Source organism: Leucoraja erinacea, chromosome 23, assembly GCF_028641065.1.
Source record: "Leucoraja erinacea ecotype New England chromosome 23, Leri_hhj_1, whole genome shotgun sequence".
In the NCBI taxonomy this organism is placed as follows: domain Eukaryota; kingdom Metazoa; phylum Chordata; class Chondrichthyes; order Rajiformes; family Rajidae; genus Leucoraja; species Leucoraja erinaceus.
In genome coordinates this window covers 21,860,742-21,887,950 of record NC_073399.1, presented here as the reverse complement: position 1 = coordinate 21,887,950, position 27,209 = coordinate 21,860,742, and the positions used below count along the sequence as shown (strand labels likewise).

Here is a 27,209-nt window from a genome sequence, read left to right as displayed (position 1 = left end):
AATTTGCCAGGGAAATTTCCACTGTTGCATATTTTATTGATTGATACAAATACATCGATAGATGCTCCTGAACACATCATCAGTGATGTAACCTGGGGTCATTGGGTGTTTCGGGTCTTTCAACATCAGACGACCCAGCCGTGGTTGATCAGACCACGACTTGTGTTCAAGTGGCATTCGCTCCTCCCCATGGACCTCCTCTCCTGATCCAGAGCCATCTCGAGGCCTTCTCCGTTGCCTCTGTGGTGTTCTTGATGGCCTTTCTCCTCGCCACTCCGTTTATGCCCAGTGCACTCAAGGTTTTGTAGAGTGATTGCCCTGCAAAACCTCTGCAGCCAACCTCGATGGGCATACACCTTGCCTTCCAGCCTTGCTTGCGGCAGTCTATGACCAGCTCTTCGTACTTGGCCATCTTCCTTCGTGGGCCTCCTCCAGACGGTCCTCCCACAGCACAGTCAGTTCCAACAAAACAATGTTTTTGGTTGCCTCTGAGACCAGGAGGATATCTGGCCTCAGGGTGGTTGTGGCAATGTGCCGTGGGAACTTCAGCTGTTTCACCAGGTCTATGGAAAGCTGTCAGTCCTGCGCAGTTGCCAGGATTCCTGACTGATTCCTGGCTGCTGTGGTTCTTGGCAGCTGCACTCCGGCCTTCATTGCAGCTGCTGATTCCCATGCTGATGGCTTCTGCAATGGGTTTAAGAACCTGGTCGTGATGCCATGTGTACCGGCCCTGCCCAAGAGCCTTTGGGCAACAGCTCAGGATGTGCTCCAACGTCCCCTTGCCTGAGCATTGCGGCAATCTGGAGATTCCCAGATGAAGAGGTTCGATGGGCTGGGCAGGACATCATACACTGCCTGGACCAGGAACTTAGAAACATAGAAATTAGAAATTAGGTGCAGGAGTAGGCCATTCGGCCCTTCGAGCCTGCACCGCCATTCAATATGATCATGGCTGATCATCCAACTCAGTATCCCGTACCTGCCTTCTCTCCATACCCCCTGATCCCCTTAGCCAGAAGGGCCACATCTAACTCCCTCTTAAATATAGCCAATGAACTGGCCTCAACTACCCTCTGTGGCAGAGATTCACCACTCTCTGTGTGAAAAAAGTTCTTCTCATCTCGGTTTTAAAGGATTTCCCCCTTATCCTTAAGCTGTGACCCCTTGTCCTGGACTTCCCCAACATCGGGAACAATCTTCCTGCATCTAGCCTGTCCAACCCCTTAAGAATTTTGTAAGTTTCTATAAGATCCCCTCTCAATCTCCTAAATTCTAGAGAGTATAAACCAAGTCTATCCAGTCTTTCTTCATAAGACAGTCCTAACATCCCAGGAATCAGTCTGGTGAACTTTCTCTGCACTCCCTCTATGGCAATAATGTCCTTCCTCAAATTTGGAGACCAAAACTGTACGCAATACTCCAGGTGTGGTCTCACCAAGACACTGTACAACTGCAGTAGAACCTCCGTGCTCCTATACTCAAATCCTTTTGCAATGAAAGCTAACATACCATTCGCTTTCTTTACTGCCTGCTGCACCTGCATGCCTACCTTCAATGACTGGTGTACCATGACACCCAGGTCTCGCTGCATCTCCCCCTTTCCCAATCGGCCACCATTTAGATAATAATCTGCTTTCCCGTTTTTGCCACCAAAATGGATAACCTCACATTTATCCACATTATACTGCATCTGCCAAACATTTGCCCACTCACCCAGCCTATCCAAGTCGTCCTTGCAGTCTCCTAGCATCCTCCTCACAGCTAACACTGCCCCCCAGCTTAGTGTCATCCGCAAACTTGGAGATATTGCCTTCAATTCCCTCATCCAGATCATTAATATATATTGTAAATAGCTGGGGTTCCAGCACTGAGCCTTGCGGTACCCCACTAGTCACTGCCTGCCATTGTGAAAAGGACCCGTTTACTCCTACTCTTTGCTTCCTGTTTGCCAGCCAGTTCTCTATCCACATCAATACTGAACCCCCAATGCCGTGTGCTTTAAGTTTGTATACTAATCTCTTATGTGGGACCTTGTCAAAAGCCTTCTGGAAGTCCAGATACACCACATCCACTGGTTCTCCCCTATCCACGCTACTAGTTACAACTTGATGCGCTGTGGTTCAGCCTGCCAGAGCTCAGTCCATGTGACTTTTCGGTCCATGTCCATGGCCTGCTCCCACCTTTTCCAGGCTCCCTGCTGCCTCAATCCAACAGCTCTGGTAGACCTCTCCTCCTCCACCACTGCCCTCGCTCCCTCCTGGATCAGCCTGCGCCTCTCCTTCCCCTTGGCCTTGTTAAATTGGGGAGATGGGAAGATTTCCATTCCAGCTCTTCCCCGAGTCACTACTCCCACCAGGACTCCGTGGCGTATCCGAGATTCTGCTTGCAGCACGGTTTCGCCGGCTCTCCACTTCCTCCCAGTTTTCACCTCCACCCCTGCTTGGGGTCGCTGGAGTCCCTGTACAGCATCTCCTCTCTGGCCCGAGTCACCTTAAACTCCTCCTCCAGGGACTTCAGGGGCAGCTGGAGCTTGGTGTTATTTCCGTAAAGGGCGATGCTGCTAAGGCTCCTGGGCAGTCCCAGCCACCTTCTGAGAAAGCTGTTGACTTTCCTCTCCAATCTCTCTACAATGGATATTGGGACTTCGTAGACAAGCAGTGGCCAGAGTATCCATGGCAGGATACCATGCTGGTAAATCAATGCCTTGAACTTGCCGGGAATCCCCGACCGGTCCACTGCTCTCAACCAACTCCTGACAGGTTGCCTGGACAGATGCTGTATCCTTCAGGCTGCTGTTAAACACCTTGCCAAGACTCTTCACTGGGAGACAGTTGGGATTGGTGTCCATTCGATGTTGAAGCGGAACCTGTCCATGACTTTGCCCTTCTTCAGCACCAGTGACCTTGATTTTCCTGGCTTAAACCTCATCCTTGCCCATCCAATCAGCTTCTCCAACCCCTGCAGGATCCACCTGCCTCCTGGCACTGACTCAGTGGTGACAGTCAGGTCGTCCATGAAGGCTCTGATTGGTGGTTGGCGCATTCAAGACTTGGTCCGAGGGCCTCGGCACTCTGGCTCAGCAGACTTGACAAGGCAAAAAGGATCACAGAGATGGTACAGCCTGTGATGATCCCACCCTCCACTCTGATGTTACTGACCCTGATGAGACTCCAGCAAATCTTATTTTCCACTGCTCTCATTGACAGTCAATGACCTCATGCAAGCATTAAAGGCACTACCATCTTGCCAACTAAATTTTAATTTGACAGGGAAATTTCCACTGTTGCATATTTTATAAATAATGGAAAATATTTTGCATTATAAATTTTAATACACAGAATGTAACTAAACAATATTAAATCCAATTAGTTAATTTAATCATTTCATAATGTCTTGTATGTAATCAAAATCTTTTTAGAGGTTTGAAATCAATTTTGTTTCACCAATTTATATATATTTATATTTCCAAGGATGCTTCCAAGGATATATTTCCAAAAATATATTTCCAAGGGTGCTGCTACAAATGGAATCCCTTCAAAATATTATGGTATAATTAATCTTACAAACAAAAACAAGGACAATTCAGACGATGCTAGGCAGATGGTAAAAAACAGCTCCCCCGGTCAGTTGTTTTCAGTATTGACATTATCCAATGAGCTAGACTGCCACACGAGATTATGATGAATCAGTGGTTAAGAACTGTGCTGGGAGTGAGGATAGAGATGCCAAAGATAAAGACTGGTAACACCCTGCCATCTCCTTACTTAAACTCACAAGCACCAGCCTAAATAAACAAATTAGTTGCTAATTTCAAGGAACACATACTGTCAGGTCAATAAACGGGTGTTTCAAAGGCCTGTTCCACTTAGGCGACGTTTTAAGCAACTACAGGCGACAGTTTGTCGCTGGGAGTAGTCAGTCGCGCAAAATGTCGTAATGTCTTTCTGGTCGCAGCTAAATTTTCAACATGTCGACATTTTTCAGCGACAGTGGTTTTGACGCCAATGAGTGTAGCTTGATTTCTCCTGACATAGGTGCTGTCGTAGGTTGTTGCCAGGATGACGTAAATTGTCGCCGGTTATGACAGTCGCCGGCAGTTGCCTAAAACTAATCGCCATGTGGGACAAGCCCATAACTGCTTCAGTGCCCTGTACCCATCCCCCAGCCCTGAAGTCACTAAACTTCAAGGAATATATTTCCCGGCAATGAAGATGCACCTGCGTCGAAGACGCACCCCTATTTTGAGTTGCTAAATTTTGAAAAAAAGCTGGCGTGACAGGATCAAGGGTTTGGTTTAGTCAGTAGAAAGGAATATGTGAAACACCTTGAAGCAGGCAATGAGGACCGGGGAGCCTCCATCTTCGCCTGTTCCACATTGCGCTGTGCGGTTCAGGTCTGAGGGATGGGGACTTCCTGGCTCAGGGAGATCACATAAAGGGGAGAGAGAGAAAGATAGAGAGCCCAGGATGGAGCAGCCAGCCTTCCGCCCACTAGCTACCCGCCAACCACCACCTCCACCGGTTGTGCCTGTGCCAAGGGACACTGCGGCTGGCTGGCGGGCGGGCCAGCAGAAGGCGCTGAGGCGGCAGCCGGTTCCGCTGTCCGGTCCCGGCGGCCGCTCGCAGCCACCCGAGCTATGATATTGCTCGCATGATCCCCGACCCCTTCCTTCTCAACGCTCCTGCCCACCCCGCAACTTTACCCCTGGCAGCCCAGCCATGTTTACTGCTTTGCCGTGCTGACCGGGCCAGATTCCCCACACGCTGACCTTTTACAGCCACTGTACTGAGGGATAGCTAAGTCTATCTTTCTTGACTAACAATCTAACCTTTGGCCTCCACGACGCAGGTAAATTTTCGGGCATTATTTTCGGGTAAATAATAGCGTCTTCTCTGCCGGGAAATACGGTAGATCAAAACTGTGTAGCCTATCTTGATAGGACAATGCTCAAGTATGCTCAGCAATTAAGAAAAATCATGGTTGATCTGTTGTTTAGTCTCAACAGCATTTTCCTACCCAATCTTTAACGATCCCCCTATCTTCCAAAAATTTCAACCATGAATGAGGCGATATCATCCACTGCTCTGCGGGATGAGGAATTCCGAAGAGTCTCAACCGTGACAGAAGAAATTCTTGCGACTCTCAATGAAATGGACCAATTGATTTAGAAACATAGCACCTATTTTCTATGTTTCTATGTTTCTAAATTAATCCCACAGAGCATCTGTCAATTCTATTTGATCTTTCTTCATTGAACCAACCTCCCCATCATAGGAAGTAATCTTTTGCTGGACCACCTCAAGGCAAGTATAACATTTCTTAAGTAAGGATAGCAAAACTGTACACTGCACTGTATGTTATGCTGCCTGACCTGCTGAGTTACTCCACCATTGTGTACCTTACTCATCATCTACAGTGTAGATTCTACACCACCTCTCGTAATCAAGACCAAGACTCAATTTGCTTTATGTGGAAACAAGCCTTTCTGCCCAACTTGCCCACACCGCCAACATGTTCCAGCTACATTAGTCCCACCTGTCTGCGTTTGGTCCATATCTCTTCAAACTTGTCCTATCCATGTACCTGTCTAACTGTTTCTCAAACATTGAGATAGTCCCAGCCTCAACTACCTCCTCTGGCAGCAAGTTCCATACACCTGTGTGAAAAAATTACCCCTCAGATTCCTATTAAATCTTTTCCCTTCGCCATGAACCTATGTCCTTGAGTCCTCGGTTCCCCTACCCGTGGCAAGAGATTCTGTGCATTTACCCAAACTATTCTCTCATGATCTTATACACCTCTACAAGATCACCCCTCATCTTCCTGCGCTCCATGGAATAAAGCCGACTCAACCTTTCCCTATAGCTCAGGATCTCTAGTCCTGGCAACATATTCGGAAATTGACTTTATTGATTTTATCTGTATCAATTCATTCCTGTATACCCAAAATCAATCCGAGCGCCAACTAGTATTCTCACACAATTAAAATACAACTTTGTCAATCCTCCCAACCAATGGGAAACTCACATTTTGATTAACAATCAGTAGGGGAGCACCTCAAGGCTGTGTGCTCAGCCCCCTGCTCTACTCACTCTATACTCAAGACTGGGTAGCCGGATATAATGCATATGACTTTTCTAGCTTTCTCTTTAAATCTCTCTATTCCTATCCAATTTCTCTCTGCATGGATGCCACCTAACCTGTTGAGTGTTTGAGATTTATAGCATGGGCAGCGCTATACTTTTTAATTACATTTTGAGAATGCTGGACATATTTCATCATAGATGTGCGAGTTACAAATCTTTAGAAACAGATTGGTTACCCTCAATAGAAAAATAAATGAAATTAAAATAAAGAACATATTGACTCACCCATTAATTATTTCTTTAGACTCCCCACGAATGAAAACTTCACGTTCCGGGTTTACAATGCAGAGTGCATTCTTCTGACCAGTCTTCGGTTCCGCATCAATGACATCTGTGCATTGGTTCATATTGACAGTTCCTTGTGGCAGGGTGCTTGGCTGAAAGACAAGAGATCAGATTATAATTGACAGCTAAAAAAATACCAAATATGCACAATGCAATATCCTCTTAATATCAATATGACAATTTAATAGCCAACTAATCTCCAAAGGTGTCGGGCAGATTTAAAATTCTATACGAAATGGCTACCCAAAGCAAAATCATAAAGTATTTGGTACAAAGCAGATCCAAGTAAATTTCCATTTAAGTCTAGCCTCAATGGTGAGGATTTTATGAGAAGCTGGCGCTGCTCTACTTGAAACATTGGACGATCAGAGGAAATTTGATAAGGATGTAGGTATATTCCTTGTTTAAGAAGGAACTGCAGATGCTGGAAAATCGAAGGTACACAAAAATGCTGGAGAAAATCAGCGGGTGCAGCAGCATCTATGGAGTGAAGGAAATAGGCAACGTTTCGGGCCGAAACGTTGCCTATTTCCTTCGCTCCATAGATGCTGCTGCACACGCTGAGTTTCTCCAGCATTTTTGTGTACCTTGGGTATATTCCTTTTGAGCTGTAAAAATTACGGTTTTGCATGCATTTTGTAGAGGTCTTGAAGAATTTAGCAAAAAGTAAGATAATATCAATAATCTATTTTAAAATGTATTAAGAATCACTGAAAATCTAGCTATGATTGCTGTGCACGTTTAAAAATGTAAAAAGCTGCTTAAATAACCTTTTAGGAATTATTTGCTATTGAGATTTGAGATCTTGATCCCGGAGAGCGTATGGTCCAGTATCAGAATATAGCATGCCAGCTCATTTAACAGCAATTTGGATCGTTAAGATTCTCCAAATTTGATTTTGTTAATTTCTTTTAAATTTTATTTTAAGGTTAGTATTTAATCCACATTCACCACCGCATTAGGGTGTGCATTCTGAACCCAAACACGTGCACATTTTTTTCCCTGATGTTGCTTCTGGCTATTTTGCAAATTATCTTAAATTAATGGCCTCTAAACTTAAATAGTTTGGATTTCATGGTTTGTTAAACTTGCAGCTGCTCATGTGTGCTTCATGGCAGTTGACAGCAAAGATCTTATAGCGAAGCTTCGCTATAAGATCTTTGGTTGACAGTATGATGCATTGAAATCTATTGAGGAGTGTAAAGCCTGCGAGGAATAGCATATTTTTTCATCCATAAGGATCAAATAATCATTACTGCAGCATTCTGTCCAAACTAGGAAATAAGGCAGGATAATTAATGCAAAAGCAAAGATGGGGGGAAAAAAACATTGAGAAAAATATTTTGATTTGATTTTTAAATCACCAATAATTAAAATTATTTTTGATGCCAAACTAAATGCTCGCCAAGACTTAATATAAAGCTCCTCAGACTTGAATAAATAAATTGTAATCTTTTAGTGTATCTAGCAGAAAGCACTGCAATTTCACACCAATGTCAATGCCGAATCTTAGGGCAAGATACTGCTTCAGCATAGCTTGTTGACCAGTAGAATAATTCAGAAGAAACTTTGATTAACATACATGCTGGTAGCTTCTGCCTAACTTACTGAAATATGAGTATTGATATCTTTACATTACTCATAATGCAAAATCTGTGGTAGAGGTTTTCAGGTTTAAAATAAAAATAATATTTCTTAGTGATCGTCATATCACTTTCCTTACTTACAATAATAAGCCAAGCAAAAGGTGGAAAGGGTAAGGTATAAGATTAAAACCTATGGCAAACAGATCCCGCCAGGTTGAATCAGTTTGCACGTTTGATCACAGAATGAGAAACATACAGCACAAACATGCCCTTGCAGCTCACCACTGATCCATGTTAACCACTGATCCCATTTGCCCACATTAGGCCTGCATCCCTCTACACCTTTTCTTGCAAAGTACCTGTCCCACGTAATTGCATCAGTTTCCACCACCTTTAGCAATTCATTCTAGATAACCAATGAGCAAAACTTAACCCTCAGATCTTCAAGGGGGTAGGGGGGAGTGGAGGGGAGGAGGGGAGGGGGGGGAGGGGGAGGGGGAGGGATGGGAGGAGGGGGGAGAAAAAGAGGGGGAGAGAGAGGGGGGAAAGGAGGAGGGGGGTTGGAGGGGGGGAGAGGAGAGGGAGGTTGGAGGGGGGGAGGGGAGGGGGAGAGGAGAGGGAGGAGAGGGAGGGGGGGAGGAATGGGGAGAGGAAGCGTGGGATGAAGGGAAAAGGGGAGGGAGAGAGAGGGGGGGAGAGGGAGAGGAGGGGGGGGAGGAGAGGGGGGAGGAGGGAGGGGGAGGAAAGAGAGAGAGAGGGGGGGGAGGATAGAGGGGGCAGGGAGGGGGAGGGAGGGTGGAGGGAAGGGGGGGGAGAGGAGAGGGGGGAGAGGAGAGAGGGGAGAGGAGGAGAGGGGGGAGAGGAGGAGAGGAGGGGGGGAGAGGAGGGGGAGAGGAGGGGAGGGGGGGAGGGGGGGGGGGGGGGGGGGAGTGGAGAGGGAGGGGGGGGGGGGGTGGAGAGAGAGTGCCTTTTTTACTTCAACCCAAACCCATATAGATGTTTCTTTTCTAACATCTATATACCAGGTTGACCAGGAATCTAGTACTTGTTGATGCTGATGCTTGCAAGGTCCAGAAACAGACCAACCAAGAAGTCACCCTATTTGTACCATCATGTATGTAGTAATTAAATTAGTTCAGAAAGGAAAATTGAGCTAATTTTGTATGAATAAACAATAAAAATTAGAACCACAGCAGTCTTTTGACTTTTCTGAAAGGTTATGATCAAGTTATGACGTTGAATGTTCTAGACATGCTGGCTTGTTTGGGAGCATAAATTTTCAGTCTGAAAACCTGAAATAAAATCAGAATAGGATGACTACCATATATTGCTCATTCGCAGTGTGGTGAAATCAGCAGAATTTGCAATGCGTCAAACTTGTCTTTTAAACTGAACATAAATCCAAATACTGAATAGGAATAAGGAAACAAATGCCAATTTTGTCATATTAAGTTACAGCAAGTGAGCCAGCATATTTTATGCACGTCAAAGGATTTTGTACTCAACTTTCATTCTCACATTAATTAGATTGGGATTTATCATAATCGCACAGCTGGATTCATGCTAAATTCAAATAGCAGCTGTTGAATTTTAACTAAGTTGAATAATGGGGACCAGGAAACTACTGCATTGTCAAAGTAAATGCTTCTGGTTCATTAATCTCCTTCAGAGAAATCCTAATGTCCTTACCTAGTCTGGCCTGCATGCAACTCCAGACTGAGTGCAACATGGCCAACTGTGGCAAGCCTTATGAAATAGCGCAGCAACTCATTCAGTTGTATTAATACTATAAAGTTAAAGACACGCATATAAAACTGATATAGCCACACACTCAAAAACAGAAGCATTGCACTGTGCCTTGATGACCTTGCTAAACATTTGTTCACACCTTTCCCTTCCATATCTCTATGTCTCCCTCGTCCCTGACTTTCAGTCTGAAGTGTCTCGACCAAAACATCACCCTACGAAACATCATTTCTATCCAGAAATGTTGCCTGTCCCGCTGAGTTACTCCAGCATTTTGTCTATCTTCAGTGTAAACCTGCATCTGCAGTTCATTCATACATATTAATTCTGCTTCTCTTTCCATCAATGTTGTTTGACTACTATGTCCAGCATTTTTTATTTATTTCTGGTATTAAGGTTGAAAACCTGCCCCTGAACAAGCTCAAACATTCCAGCGTGTCTGCAACATTCAACCTCATGCCCATCATAACTTTAGAGAAAATTCAAAAGCATCAGCTTCATAGCAATCCAATAATTTGCCACTTGCATCTTGATTTTCTAAATCACTTCCACCATACGAGACAGTTCAACAATCTGATGAGATACTTTCCACTTGTCTACGTGAATGCATCTCCAATGTTCTGAAGCTTGATGCAATTCACAATGTGCGGTGAGAGCACCCTAAACGCACACCTGAAACTAATAAGGATACTTCAATTTAATAATAAACATATAACCACCTCTCCAAGTCACAGTACATCCTGACTTGGTAGTATGCCACTACTTCATTTCCCACTCTGTATTCAGATCTTGTTACTTTCCATTCAGTAATGCTCTGGGTGCATCTTTACCAGAGGAAGTTATTGTTAAACACCAGTGCCTACTCATTTGGGAAAGTGATAAATTTGGACTTGCCAGCAAAGCCCATATTCATTGGGTCATGAGCACAGGGACAGGCCATTTGACCCACTTGGTCCACGCCAATCGTGGTCTCTTTTGCCTGCACTAGGCCCATATCTCTCTAGGGCTTTCCCATCCAAGTATCTGCCTAAATACTTTTAAACGTTGTAATTACATCAGTGTCTACCACTCCCTCCGGTAGAGTGCTTCAGATAACCACTACATTCTGTGCGGAAAATCTACCCTTCTCACCAAAGGTCACAAATTTTAGATCATACTGGATCCAGGGAGAGCTTGTGTAGATCACATGGGATCTAGAGCTAAATAACTGGCTTCATGGAAGGAAGTAGAGGGTGGCAGAGGAACATTGTGACTAGTTAGACATAAAATACTGGAGTAGCTCAGCGAGTGATGTTTCAGGTCGGACCCTTCTTCAGTTGATCTCGACTCGAAATGCCAACCATTCCTTCTATCCAGAGATGCCGCATGGCCCGCTGAGTTATTCCAGCATTTTATGCCTATATTCAGTGTAAACCAGCATCTGCAGCTCCTTCCTATACGTTGTGACTCATGGTGTGCCTCTGGGATTGGTTTTCGATCAAATGAAGTTTGAGGTATATATCACCAATTTGCATGAGAATGTACAAGGCATGATTAGTAAGTTTTATATGACACTCGGTGGTGTACAGTGAAGATGGTCATCAAAAACTGCAGCAGCATGTTTGATCAGTTGGGCAAGTGGGTGAGCAACGGCAATGGTATTTAATACAGATAAGTGTGAGGTGTTGTATTTGGGAAGTCAAACTAAAGCAGGACTACAGTGAATGATTGGGCCCCGGGGAGAGTTGTTGAGCAGAGGCATCTTAGAGTACAGCTACATACAGTGCCCTCCATAATGTTTGGGACAAAGACCCATTGTTTATTTATTTGCCTCTGTACTCCACAATTTGAGATTTGTAATTGAAAAATCACATGTGGTTAAAGTGCACATTGTCAGATTTTAATAAAGGCCATTTTTGTACATTTTGGTTTCACCATGTAGAAATCACAGCAGTATTTATACATAATCCTCCCATTTCAGGGCACCATAATGTTTGGGACTCGGCAATGTCATGTAAATGAAAATAGTCATGTTTCGTATTTTGTTGCATTTCCTTTTCATGCAATGGCTGCTTGAAGACCGCGATTCATGGACATCACCAGTTGCTGGGTGTCTTCTCTGGTGACGCTCTGCCAGGCCTGTATTACAGCCATCTTTAGCTTATGCTTGTTTTGAGGGCTGCAATACTTCTTCAGCATATAAAAGGTATGCTCAATTGGGTTCAGATCACGTGATTGACGTGGCCACTCAAGAATTGACCATTTTCTAGCTTTGAAAAAATTATGTTTGTTTGTTTGCAGTATGTTTGGGATCATTGTCTTGCTGTAGAATGAACTGCCAGCCAATGAGTTTTGAGATATTTGTTTGAACTTGAACAGACAGGATGCGTCTATACACTTCAGAATTCATTATACTACTACCATCAGCAGTGAGCTACTACCATCAGCAGTACCTTCAGCAGCCAGACATGCCCAGGCCATAGCACCCCCACCACGTTTCACAGATGAGGTGGTATGCTTTGGATCTTGAACAGTTCCTTCTCTCCTCCATACTTTGCGCTTGCCATCACTCTGATATAAGTTAATCTTCGTCTCATCTGTTCACAAGACCTTTTTCCAGAACTGTGGTTGCTCTTTTAAGTACTTTTTGGCAAACTATAACCTGGCCATCCTATTTTTGCAGTTAACCAGTGGTTTGCATCTTGCAGTGTAACCTCTGTATTTATGTTCATGAAGTCTTCTGCGGACAGTGGTCATTGACAAATCCACACCCGACTCCTGAAGAGTGTTTCTGATCTGTAGGGACAGGTGTTTGGGGATTTTTCTTTATTATAGAGATAATTATTTTATCATCAGCTGTGGAGGTCTTCCTTTGCCTGCCAGTCGACTCCTTTGCGATTAGTAAGCTCACCAGTGTTCTCTGTCTTCTTAATGATGTTCCAAACAGTTGATTTTGGTAAGCCTAAGGTTTGGCTGATGTCTCAGTCTCATAATAGCTTATTTGACTTTCATTGGCACAACTTTGTGTTGATAAACATCAATAAAGTTTCCAAAAGTGTAGAAAAAAGACTGGGTGCTGAGAGCTCTCTTGGGAGGCAATTAAACACACCTGAGCAATTACGAACACCTGTGAAGCCACATGTCCCAAATATTATGGTGCCCTGAAATGGGGAGACTATGTATAAATACAGCTGTAATTTCTACATGGCGAAACCAAAATGTATAAAAAACCCTTTAATAAAAGGTACACAAAAATACTGGAGAAACTCAGCATCTATGGAATGAAGGAAATATGCAACCTTTCGGGCCGAAACCCTTCTTTTCGGGCCGAAACGTTGCCTTTTTCCTTCGCTCCATAGATGCTGCTGCACCTGCTGAGTTTCTCCAGCATTTTTGTGTACCTTCGATTTCCCAGCATCTGCAGTTCCTTCTTAAACCCTTTAATAAAATCTGACAATGTACACTTTAACCACATGTGATTTTATTCATTACAAATCTCAAATTGTGGAATACAGAGGCAAATAAATAAACGATGAGTCTTTGTCCCAAACATTATGGAGGGCACTGTAGTTCCGCGAAAGCGATTGCACAGATAAATAGGGTGGTATATTGGTACATTGGCCTAAGTTGTACAAGACATTGGTGGGCCACATTTGGCATATTGTGTTTAGTTGTGTTGGAGAAGGTTGCAGCCAACAACTTCTCAGCTGATCGAACGATTCGCTGCAGCCTCCGGATGTCGTGCTTGATGGCTGAGCCAAACCAGACCATGATGGAGAAGGTGAGGACAGACTCTACGATGGCAGTATAGAATTGGACCATCATTGCCTATGGCAGATTGTGATTCCTCAGCTGCTGCAGGAAGTACATCCTCTGTTGGGCCTTTTTGACTGTGTAGTAGATGGTGGCCCCCAATTTAAGGTCCTTCAAGGTGATGGTTCCAGGGAACTTAAAGGACTCCACAGATGTGACTGTGCTGTTGTGGGGCGGGCTCTCCTAAAGTCTACTATCAATTCCACGGACTTAAGAGCATTGAGCTCCAGGTTATTACGAGGCACCAGGAAGCCAACTGTGTCGCTTCCTGTCTGTAGGCAGATTCCTCCCTATCCTGGATCAGTCCAATCAGGGTTGTGTCGTCCGCAAACTTGAGAAGCTTGACAGAGGAGTCTGTGGGGGTGCAGTCGTTGGTGTAGGGAGAGTAAAGGAATGGGGAGAGTACGCAGCCTTGCGGTCCTCCTATGCTGAGGGTCTGCGGGTCTGAGATGTGCTTTCCCAGCCTCACACGCTGCTTCCTGTCTGTCAGGAAGTTGGTGATCCACTGACAGAGGGGTTCAGGCACAGTCAACTGGGAGAGTTTGGAGTTTAGTATCTCTGGCACAATAGTGTTGAATGCAGAGATAAAATCCACAAACAAAATCCTTGCATAGTCTAGGTGCTGGAGGATGAAGTGCAGGCCTAGGTTGACTGTGTCATCCACTGATCTATACAAACTGCAGAGGGTCCAGCAGGGGGTTTTGGATATTTTTCAGCTGGGCCAGCACAAGGGTCTTCAAGGGTCTTCATGACTACAGATATCAGTGTGACAGACTTGTAGTCAGTAAGACAAGTAATCCTTGTCTTTTTGGGTACAGGGACAATAGTGGGCACTTTGAAGCCGACAGGGACAGTACAGGTTTCCAGGGACTAGTTAAAAATGTCTGTGTAGACATGTGTAAAAATGCCAGTTGTTCGGCACAGAGCTTGAGGGTAGAGGGGGAAAAAACATTTTCCTGTCCTGGAGATTTCCGCCTTTTCTGTCTTCTGAATAGCCTCTCCACCTCCTCAATTTCTATTGTTGGTAACGGAGAAGGGGCCAGACTGATGTTGGGCAGCAAGGAGGAGGTGGGTAGTGGACGAGGGCCCAGTCTTTACAGACTGGAGTCAGGCTGTAAGTGGGTGTTATGTGATGAATGGAGAGGGGTGGGTGGGAAAGTGCCCAGTCTTTGCAGACTGGAGTCAGGCTGTAAGTAGGTGTGAAGTGGTGATTGGGGAGGAGTGGGTAGGGAAGGGTGATGGCTGGTCATCCACATTCAGTACCCCGTTCCTGCCTTCTCCCCATATCCCCTGACTCGGCTATCTGTAAGAGCTCTATCTAACTCTCTCTAGAAAGCATCCAGAGAACTGGCCTCCACCACCTTCTGAGGCAGAGAATTTCACAGACTCACAACTCTGTTGTTTTCTTTTTCTTGTCTTGCTTCTCATAACATAAAACTAGAGGTTGTACATAGAATGGATTACGGTATTACATAGTTGGCACCTAAAATTAGGTTCCACTGTACTGTTTTGTACTGTATTAACTTCTAATAAAATAAACAAAACAAAAAAAAGAAATTTTCGCAAAGTAATTAAAAATAAATAACTGAAATATCACATTTACATAAGTATTCAGACATCTTTACTTTGTTGAGGCACCTTTGGCAGCAATTACAGCCTCAAATTTTCTTGGGTATGACACTACAAGCTTGGCACACCTGTATTTGGGTAATTTCTCCCATTCTTCACTGCAGATTCTCTCAAGCTCTGTCAGGTTGGATGGGGAGCGTCAATGCACAGCTATTTTCAGGTCCTTCCAGAGATGTTCGATCAGGTTCAATCCGGGCTCTGGCTGGGCCACTCAAGGACATTCACAGACTTGTCACAAAGCCACTCCTGCGTTGTCTTGGCTGCGTTCTTAAGGTCAGTGTCCTGTTGGAAGGTGGACCTCTGCCCCAGTCTGAGGTCCAGAATGCTTTGGAATAGGTTTTCATCAAGGATCTCACTGTACTTTGCTCCGTTCATCTTTCCCTCGATCCTGACTAGTCTGCCGCTGAAAAACATCCCCATAGCATGATGATGCTGCCACCACCATGCTTCACCATAGGTATGGTATTGGCCAGGTGATGAGCGGTGCCTGGTTTCCTCCAAACGTGATGCTTGGCATTCAGGCCAAAGAGTTCAATCTTGGTTTCATCAGACCAGAGAACCTTGTTTCGCAAGGTCTGAGAATCCTTTAGGTGCCTTTTGGCAAACTCCAAGCAGGCTGTCATGTGCCTTTTACTGAGGAGTGGCTTCCGTCTGGCCACTCTACTATAAAGGTCTGATTGGTGGAGTGCTGCAGATATAGTTGTCCTTCTGGAAGGTTTTCCCATCTCCACAAAGGAACTCCAGAGCTCTGTCAGAGTGACCATCGGATTCTTGGTCAATGAAGAGTCCTGGTGGTTCCAAAGTTCTTCCATTTAAGAATGATGGTGACCATTATGCTGTTCGGGACCTTCAATGCTTCAGAAATTGTTTTATACCCTTTCCCAGATCTGTGTCTCGACGTAATCCTGTCTCGGACGTCTATGGACGATTCCTTCGTCTTCATGGCTTGGTTTTTGCTCTGACATGCAGTCAACTGTCGGACCATATATAGACAGGTGTGTGCCTTTCCAAATCATGTACAATCAATTTAATTTACCACTGGTAGCCTCCAATCAAATTGTAGAAACAGGATGCACCCAAGCTCAATTTTGAATGTCATAGCAAAGGGTCTGAATACTTATGTAAATGTGATATTTCAGTTATTTATTTTTCATTACTTTGCAATATTTTCTAAACACCTGTTTTCGCTTCTTCATTCTGAGGTATTGTGTGTAGATTGATCATTATAAAAAAAATGAATTTAATCCATTTTAAAATAAGGCTGTAACGTAACAAAATGCGGAAAAAGTGAAGGGGTCTGAATACTTCTGAATGCACTCTATATGGATAGGAAAGAATTAGAGGGATATGGACCTAACATTGGGAAACCCGTATTCCACTTGGGTAGCTTGATGTGAACATTGATTTTTTTTTCAATTTTAGGTAACGCAAACAGCCATCTCTTCCCTGTGCCCCATCTGGATGAGCCCATTTCTCCCAGAATCCCAAACCCCTTTTCCCTTCTCCCACTATCCCCTTCCACCACTTATTTCACAACCTTTTGTCTTTTCATCTCTGGCCCTTATCCAACTATCTGACAATTAAGCCCCCTCATCTGTCTGGCTTACCTGGCCTTGTCAAGCTCTCATCCCTATTCCAGTTTTCTTCCCCAACTACAATCAATCTGAAGAAGGGTCACAACTGAAAACATTGCCTAGTTATATCCTCAAGATGCTGCCCGAATCACTCAGTTACTCCAACACTTTATCGACCAGTGCATTCAGTATAAGGCACAAAGACAAGCTTCTTCACCTGTGTCGCCACTTTCAAGTGGATATGGATTCAAACCCCAAGGTCTATCTGCACTTCAATGTTCCCACGGTTAGTCATTGTACTCAGTTACTAGAATTTGACTTCCCAAAGTGCATTATATCATATCTGGCTAGATTAAATTCCATCTGCCATAACTCCACCCATCCTTCTAGCCAATGTCTGCTGCATCCTGAGACAATCTTCATTATCTATGACATCACCAATTTGTGCTATCTGCAAATTTACAAAACAACCATCTACATTCTCGCCCAAGTCATTATAATCCTATACCCAACTATCATTTATCATTCCATAAAAGGAGGATAAAAAATAGCTAGGTATTTAGAAATACTAGACTGAAGAAAATCAGTTGAATGCTTAAGGTCTCAATTACAGACTATATGCTGTCTCCTCTCTAAGAAAGGGATTTCAAGGCAGGCATTTATCTGAAGACATTAGACAACAGCAGCACCCAGCTGGAAAAATGGAAAAAGTAACCTTCCTATAAAAGACAAATCTGCTTCTTAGTACGAGCCTATGTCGAATAACATAAAGCAAATAGGTCTTCTTCTTGCGTATGACGTGCACAGCCTAAAGTTGTAAGACAACTTGTTCTATTTGATCTTATTTGATTGTGCACGTCGGGTTGATTGGATTCGTCGAAACAGGGCCGACCACATGAAGGTTGCAATCTCCCACCCCAAGCAAATAGGTCTGAGGACAATGAAAGCAAAGGCCTTAATTAATCAAGGAACATGAAGTCCACTTGATGTAATGAAGCATATGAATTAAAAATAAATTATTGAAAATGAAACTATAGTTGTGTTACATTTACTCAAATCAAGTGGATTATGTTCCATTCTCCATAAAAGACCAATATATGTTGTTGGTCTATTACTTGTTGCTCTAACTTTCTGTGCTTCATGAACAAGCACACCAACATCTATTAGATTCTTAACATACAAAAGCAGAATGGTTACAGCACAGAAAGATGCCATTCAGCTGGTCACATCCACATTGCGTTACTATCAAAGCAAATCTCTGGTTCCATACACTGCCTGAATTTCCATACCTTTAGTTTTTTTCTACAGCTTATTTAACCAATTCCCTTTTTCAGATCTTCTTAGGAACTTGCTTCTAATACACCTGCTGACAACGCATTACAAACTCCAACTACTTATGACTTTTGATGTTCATTTTCCTCCTGTCACTCATTTCTCTCCCCATTCCCATTATACCAGTGGCTATGGGTCCTCAACTCCCCCATCAAATGGGAACCACCTTATTATCCACTCTGACCAGATGCTCATCATTTTTATACACTGATCAAAACTCCCCCCAGCATCTTTTGTTCTCGTCACTCAAAATCTACTCTGCAATTCATTTCAGGAACAATCCTCATTCTTTTCTGGACCCCTTCTAATGGTTTCATATCCTCCCTATAATATGGTGATCAAAACTGAACACAATAATACATTAGATTAGTTTATTGGCATACACACCAGGGTGCAATGAAATTCCTTGTCCACATGAAGCTCAGTGTAATTTTGGGCATCATATCTGAGGACCCAAAGTGAGAGAGTCTAGGACTAGAAGTCATAGCCTCAGAATTAAAGGACATTCCTCTACGAAGGAAATGAGGAGGGATTTCTGTGGTCAGAGGGTGGTAAATATGTGGCATTCTTTGCCACAGATTTACCGGGGATCGCTGCTCGGCACAGACCCGGTGGGCCAAAAGGCCCGTTTCCGCGCTGTATCTCTCAACTAAGCAATGAAGGCCAAGTCAATGGATATTTTTAAGGCAGATCCTTGATTAGTACAGGTGTCAGGGGATATGGGGAGATGGCAGGTGAATGGGGTTAGGAGGGAGGTAGAGCAGACATGATTGAAACGCGTAGACTTGATGGGCCAAATGGCCTAATTTCACTTATGACCTTATGATAAACATAAGTATATGTACAGTAATTATAAACTACAAGAACATTTAATTGTCATATGTAGCAACAATAGAACAATGATATTCTCACCTGCCACAGCTTTCTACAGGTCCAATAATGCAATAACCTACATCTATAATGCACCAAATGCAGTCCATAGAATACCATAGTTGTTGAGGTTAGTGTTGTGCATCATTCACAAGCCAGAGTTTTGTTGGGAAGAAGCTGTTCTTGAATCTAGTGTGGTAATAGTTTTCAGGCTCCTATACCTTCCTTCCATAGGTAGTAGTGAAATGAGAGAATGTGGCCAAGATGGTGTGAATCTTTGAAGTTGGCTGTCTTTTTGAGGCAGCGCCTCCTATAAATTCTCTCGAAGGTGGGCAGATCAGTACCTATGATGGAACAGGCAGTGTTTACCGCTCTCTGCAGTCTACTTCATTCCTGGACAGAGTTGCCGAACCAGGCCATGATACAACCAGTGTCCTCTTTGCCGTACACTGCAGAAGCTCAAGTAGAGGTGTTGATGATTTCTTCAATGGGCAGGGCCCACAACAGATCATCAGAGATATGCACACCCAGGAACTTGAAGATACTTTCTCTCAAAGATCCTATAGCAGAGCAAGATGGCTTACTCTCACGCAAACGCGTAGTACGGTCATGGGCAGATTCATGGGTGATTATAGGACCCATTTTAGCAACCAGCCTCCGCCATCTTGTTCCGCCATCTTGCTACCAGCCAAAGATCGGATCTTGGCTTCCGCCTCCGCTCCCGTATCTTTGCTTTGGTCTTTGACTTGGGCGGGGAGAGGGGGTGCGCTGCCCGGGGTAGCGGGGAGAGGGGGTGTGCGGCCCGGGGAGAGGGGGTGCGCGGCCCGGGGCAGCGGGGAGGAGACATTTAAGTGTGGGGGGAGGCGGGGGAGTGCCGGGGGAGGGGGGAGGGGGGGGGGGGGGGGGGGGGGGAAGAGTTGAGGGGGTGGGATAGGGCCTAGTGTGTGTGTGAAGTTGCGGGTAGGTTTACAATGTTTCTTATTTAATGTCCCTTGTCTAGTCTGAAATAAAGTTCATCATTGGATATAAAAATCAGAAGAAATATAATTGTGTGTGTTATATGATTACATACATTTATATCACATTCATGTATGTGTGTTTATAAACATTTTATTCTTTAACAAGAATTAACAGAATTATGAACTAACAGAATTATGAATCTAACCCTATATCACGCACAAAAACTGTTCCCCCGCAATGTTAATTACCCTGCGAGTTGGGTCGGGTAGGTTCCGGTTACTACAAAATCAACTCAAACACTGCCATTTAAAAAAGAATGATTTAAAAAACATTAAAAAAGACAATTACCAGAGTCAAATTTTATTCTTGACAAGAAGTATGAACTGAGAGAATTATGAATCTAACCCTATATCACACACAAACACAAACTGTTGCCCCGCAACATTGATTACACTGCGAGTCGGGTCGGGTCAGGTAGGCTCCGGTTACTAAAATGGGCGGGGAAAAATGGCCAGGACCCCCTCCGTAGCGTACTACACGTCAGCCCATTGCATTTCGCAGGAGTAAGCTATCTATAGGATCTTTGCTGACTCTTTCCACCTGTCAAGGAAAACAGGTTTGTGGATCTCCTGCTTTCCCCTCCTGAAATCAACAATCAGCTCTTGGTTTTGCTAACATTGAGAAAAGGACTCTTTTTCTGACGCCAGTCAGATTTTCAATTTCCCTCCTATATGCTGACATTGTTACCCTTCATTCATCTAATTGTTGTGGTATCGTTGACAAATTTAAAGGTGGCGGTGGAGCTGTGTCTGGCTATAAAGTCAGGATATATAGAGAGTAGAGCAGGGGACTAAGCACACAGCTTCGAAGTGCTACTTACGGATGGTTATGAACCCAAAATGTATGGGACAGAGCCAGTGAGGAATAGAGTTAGGGGAATAAAACTTGCCTGGGTGAACCTTTTTCTGTGCAAAATAAGCATAAAAGGCATTATGGTTGTCCAGTGGAGATGTGTCGTTGCCGGAAAGAGAGAGAGAGATCACCCCATTGCCTTTGATGATATTCAGGCCCTACCTCAGACACCTGACATCTATTGAGTCAAACTTGTTTTAAAGTCTCTCTTGGCATCCCTGATCACATTTGGCCGTCTTGTAAAGTGCCGGACCAGAATTGTTCACAATATTTCAGTTAAAGCCCTATGTGTCAATGTTAAAGTAAAAATTGTGCTCGTCCGTGGTTGGTGTCGGGCCCGGGTCTGTTGAGTTACTGCTAGGCTGTCGCGTCCCCTCCCAGGTGTCCAGTCCCCTCCCAGAGGTGTCGGGCTGGGCTTGCAGCCGGCGCGGAGAGAAGGCTGAGTTGCTGCAGCGCTTTGTGTGTATGGCTAGTGCTCAGCTTTCGCCGACGCCGGGGGGTTTGGCCGCTGGCGGTCCCCGGCCCATCGGGGAGCGGGATTGGGCTGGAGTTGGCGCTTCTTCTCCGTGCTGCCTGTGGGCCTGGGGCCGCTGGTGTCGTCGGTCCGGGGCTGTCGGCTGGCCTGGCGGGAGTTGAGCTGGGGTTGGCACTTCTTCTCCGCGCTGGCTATGGGTCTGGGGCAGCTGGTGTCTTCGGTTCGGGGCTGTCGGTTGGCCTGGCAGGAGTTGAGCTGGGGTTGGATGAAGAATTCCATTGCCTTGAAATTAGCAGAATAGTGACATTCGACTCAGAAACTATCATCGTTGTGTTCCAGTCTGGAATATATTAATTTTCCTATGTGACCACACGGCACCCCTGTTCCTCAGATTAAATATATTTTGAAACATAAATTATGAATAAAGATGAGAATTTATTCAGTTTCTTCAACCAGCGCTTCGTTCTCTTTTTCTTTATGGTGAATGACCTTTGACAAATCCCATGATTCCTTGCGTTTTTTTTTTGGAATACCGAACTCGCTTATTATGTGTGCACATTCTTTGACTCCTTTGCTCCTGCACCCCTTTTTAGAATAGTACATTTTATTCCATAATGTTTCTCTTTATTCTTCCTATCAAAGTGCATCACCGCACATTTTTCCACATTAAACGACATCTGTCCTGTCAACCACAACGTATATATCCTGCTACAATCTATCGCTTTCTCTTTGTAGGTCAGATACTGCAAAACTATAAATAATCATGTTATCACTGCTCCTTATATGTGTGTTTGTCTCAACACTGCTGAGCAGCAGAGTGGCACCTTTTTCAAAAGCCTTTTGTAAGCTCATTTACACCACATTGACTTAATTACACATCATAAACTGTGTAAATCAACTTCTATCAAACTGGCTGAAAGGTGCTTTCATTGTGCAGGAAGCTTTGGATTTATTTATTCTTCCTTTCTACTTCATGGAAATAGGCTGCAACTGTAGCCAAAGCAACATTTCTTTTTAAAAAATAGCTCATTATTCTTATACAGTTTTGTCTCTCAACTTTTGGTTCCACTGGATTTCCTTCATTTTTTTAAATTAAAAGTACAGTCAATTACAAATCACTTGTAAGAAAGTACTTGGAGTATTATGTGCAGTTCTGTTTGCCACACTTTCTGAAGAATGTGGTTACGCCATAGACTGCAGAGGAGATTCACCAGGATTATGCCTGAATTGGAAGCCTTTAGGGCCTGTCCCACTTGGGCGTAATTAACGCGACATCATTTACGCGTCACGACGCACACATCGTGCCGCGCGCATGGTGCGCATTACGCGCGCATGGTGCATGGTGATGTAGGCAGTGACGCGTCCCAGGATTTTGGGATGTACAAAATCTTCGCTTGCCATCTGCATGACGCGCAAATGACGCTCAAGTGTGACAGGCCCTTTTAGTTATAGGGAGAGTTTGGATAGGTTAGGTGTGTTGGAAGGAACTGTTTTCCTGGCTTAAATGGAAGATAGACACAAAATGCTGGAATATCTCAGCATCTTTGGAGAGAAGGAATGGGTGACGTTTCTGAGATTGAAGAAGGGTCTTGACCAAAAACGTTACCCATTTCCTTCTCTCCAGGAATGCTGCCTGTCCCACTGAGTTATTCCAGCATTTTGTGTCCATCTTCTGGTTGGTTTTCCCTAGAGTGAAGGAGCCCGAGTATTCCGATAGACGTACATAAGATTATTAGAGGTATAGATGGGAAGGATGAGATTTTTTACCCCATGACAACACTAGCAAAACAAGGAGGAACAGGAAGGGGTTTTAAAGGAATTTTAGGTTTTTTTAAAAAAAAACAGAGAATGTATGATATCTGGAACTTACTACCATAAAAGATGGGATATCTATCTTATATATTACTAAATCTCTGTTCTTGACCACTTTTGGCCGTCTGTGCTGCAATTTCCGAGAGAACGCCGGCACCTACGGCCGTCATTTTTGGCCACCTCGCTCAGAGCCCCCCTCCGCCGCATGTGTGCCGAGGATTTTTCCCGTCGATAAAAAATGACAGAGATATTAATGTTTTTACAAAATTCACCAATCTCTCTGCTGCCCCTGCTGGAGGGAGGGGGAGGGACTATAAAACCAGGAAGTGGTGTGCCTCAATTAGTCTCTGCAAGATGGAGCTCTGCCAATTAGTCTCTGTCACTCTGAGCTCTGAATTACACTGAACAAATGTCTACATCACTGTGAGTGCCCTTAATGTGGTTTGAAAATGAATATATGGTTAGTTTGAAGTAAAAAAGCACCACCTGCAAATGGTTGTTTGGGTTTGGGTTTGGGTTTGGGTTGAAGTAAAATGGCACTCTCTCTCTCTCCTCCCCTCTCTCTCCCTATCCCTCTTTCTCTCTCTCCCGTCTCTCTCCCTCCCCCCCCCCCCCCTCCTCCTCTCTCCCCCCCTCTCACCCCTCCCTCCTCTCACCCCTCCCTCCCTCCCCTCCCCTCCCCCCCTCCCCTCTTCCCTCTCCCTCCTCCTCTCTCTCTCCCCCCCTCCTCCTCTCTCTCCCCCTCGCCCTCTTCTCTCCCCCCCCTCTCCTCTTCTCTTCTCCCCCCCCTCTCTCTCCTCTCTCTCCCCCTCTCTCCCTCCCCTATTTTTCTCCCCACCATCCCCACCCCCACCGTCCCTCCCCAAAACCCCCCTCCCCTCCACACACCCCTACCCCCTTCCCACCCCTCCCTGCTCCCCATCTCTCCCCCTCCCACACACCTCACCCCCCCCAACACACTTTCTCTCTCCCCCCCCTCCCCTCCCCCCTCCATCCCTCCCCCCACCCTCCCTCCCGTAAAAAACCTTCCGCTCCACACCCCCTACCCTCCACCCTCCCTGCTCCCCACCTCGCCCCCCCCCCCCCTCAGCACCCCCTCTCTCTCCCCCTCATTCTCACCCTCTCTCTCTCCTCCCCTCCTCCCCCAACTTTAGTAGTTATTAGCGTGAGTGCGGGGGGTGGGGAGGGATAGTTAGTGTGCGTGACGCTGCATGCCGCCTCCCCCCACCCCCACAATCGCACGTTGGGGGAACAGACCCAACGGGTCTGCACTTGGTCTGCTAATTACTATATTTAAAGCATCAAAGGATATGGACATAAAGCAAGCACGTTTTATTAGCGTAGATGGGCAAAAAGATAATCAAGGTTGTGGTGGGTGAATTATTTCTGTACTGTACTATGAGAGTCCAAAACCAAATCCCTGGCTGGGTTTGAAAAATATTTTGACCAAGCTACCCAAATTGTATGGCTTCCAAAACAACTCAAGCTAGATAAATGCAGCTAATCCATAATTTCCTATTAACACTCTTGATGTTCACATATTTCAGGAGAAAATATAACCCCTTGCATAATTCTCCACTTCCTCCACCTTTACTATGACCATGTGCAGTTTACATGATGCACGATACAAAATACCAAGATTTCAAGAGCTATTCCTAAACCCGCACAGTTCATCACATAGGAAGCCAAAGGTATCAGAATTAAAACAGCTACAAATTCCCCTCCACGCCGAATTAAAAACATCCTGCAACATTACTGCAATTAATGTCTGGAATTTCCCGGGCTTGAGCCCGATCTCGGGTCCTGTTTGTTCTGAAATAACCAACGAAGACTTCACCAAATGTTAAGAGAGAAAAATATCAAAAAGCTAAATGTGAAAGTGCGAAATAGCACACAAGAAAAAATAATTTGGGAATTTAATCAGAATCGTTTTTTCTATGTACAAAAAACATTTAGCATATTATTTGTTTTAGTTTAGAGATTCAGCGCAGAAACAGGCCCTTCGGCCCACCGGGTCCGCACCGACCAGCGATCCCCGCACATTAGCACTATCCTACACCCACTAGGGACAATTTTTACATTTACCAAGCCAATTAACCTACAAACCTATACATCTTTGGAGCATGGGAGGAACCCGAAGATCTCGGGGAAAACCCACGCAGGTCACGGGTAGAATGTACAAACTCCGTACAGACAAGCACCTGTAGTCGAGATCGAACCCGGGTCTCCGGTGCTGCATCGCTGTAAGGCAGCAACTCTAACGCTGCGCCGCCACACTAAGGCAATTTGAATATACAGTTGTACTTAGGGACTATAATGTGCTGCATTCACATTTTTAAATATACTTAGGGTACTCCCTAGATTTCTGGTAACCATGGAAGTTCCAGAAAGTTGCAATCAAATTATTTGATTACAAAACAGCATGAAGTAAGTTTTCCAATTTCAACTTGTTTGACGGAGTTTAAATAAAAATAATTGGACTTCTTTGCATAATTCGATACGTACATGTTTTGTTGAACCAAAAACTCTGATTTTTATATTCAGTTTGTCTGGTTTCTAGATGTAACTGCGCTGCTTGAAAATGGAGGATTCTTGTGAATTTCAAATTCTATGAAGCATCGCATTAGTTATCACAAAAACAATAAATGTAAAAAGAGACAATACATTTTGCATAATTTTCAACTGTTAAGCAGCTTTATCAAGTGATGGAAAAATTGACTAAGGCAATCATTCATCCTATGACCATTTATAGCCTAACTGTCCATTCTTAGCAGGACTCTCTGACGTTATTTTACAAATAGATACTGAAGCGCAAAGCCTTTGGAATGTAAATCACAGGCATGTCCACAGGGTCTGTGGTTTTTATGATTTAAGGATAATTGTTCCCAAGAACTTGCAGTAATGACTGCAGTTCATTGCAACATAGCCAAATATGGCAATTTTTGTACAAAGCACAGAAAGCATTCTAGACCAACAAATTGTGTGTACTAACAGTCACCCTGCAAAACAAAATTGAACATGGTTCTTTATTTTTACAATATTTAAATTAAAATCAGTTGGATCAAACGGGAAAATTACATAAATTAGACTTTTCATTGCAACACCATTTTCTATCAGTTTCAGGGAATCACATAATTAATACTGACTTCAAGATTAGTCAAGTCAAGTTTATTCGTCACATACGAGATGTGCAGTGAAATGAAAAATGGCAATGCTCGCCAATTGTGCATAAACAAACAAACAAACTACAAACAGAATGGAACAGAATCACATATTCACATATTACATAATTGTGGGAGGGAGGGAAGAAAAAGGAAAAAAAACAGCAATTTTAAAAAGACACCACACAACAGTAAAATAGTGCAGTAAAGTTAGTCCCTGGAGAGTTAGGAATTTACAGACCTAATGGCCTCTGGGAAGAAAGTCCTTCTCATCCTCTCCGTTCTCACAGCATGGCAACGGAGGCGTTTGCCTGACCGTAGCAGCTGGAACAGTCCGTTGCTGGGGTGGAAGGGGTCTCCCATGATCTTGTTGGCTCTGGAGTTACACCTTCTGATGTATAGTTCCTGCAAGGGGGCGAGTGCAGTTCCCATAGTGCGTTCGGCCAAACGCACTAATCTCTGCAGAGCCTTCTTATCCTGGGCAGAGCAGTTCCCTATCCAAATCGTGATATTTCCGGACAAAATGCTTTCAACAGCCGTTGAGTAGAAGCCCTGGAGGATCCTCAGAGACACTCTGAATTAGCGTTTCTTTTTACTGAGGTACTAGAAAATGCAACTTTACACAGAGGATGGACACATTCCTACTAAGACCATCCAAGTGTTCCTTAATCAGAAGCTTTGGATGAACCAGGAGATCTGTAATCTACTGAGCACCAGACCTTGGCATTTAAGTCAGGCAATCTAGAGTCAGATGTAGGCCAGGTCGGAAAACATCAAGATTGCAAAGAGACACTTCTGGACTAAACTGGATGCTCCAACTGACACTTGGCAACGGTGGTATGGCTTACATGCCCTCACTTCCTACAAGGCAAAACCAATTAGCTCAAGATGGAGCGACATATCACTCTAAGACAAGCTCAATACTTTGT

The 27,209-nt window shown here is 44.4% G+C and overlaps 1 protein-coding gene across 4 annotated transcripts in view; it reads right to left on the bottom strand.

The window, feature by feature from the left end:
* Positions 1–27,209, bottom strand: part of mprip (myosin phosphatase Rho interacting protein) — a 323,068-nt gene that overhangs the window by 191,309 nt on the left and 104,550 nt on the right. For all 4 annotated transcript variants that reach the window (XM_055654084.1, XM_055654083.1, XM_055654082.1 and 1 more), the window contains exon 4: positions 6,372–6,523. In XM_055654084.1, coding sequence (XP_055510059.1) covers positions 6,372–6,523 — 152 coding nt within the window. The remainder of the gene's footprint in view (positions 1–6,371; positions 6,524–27,209) is intronic.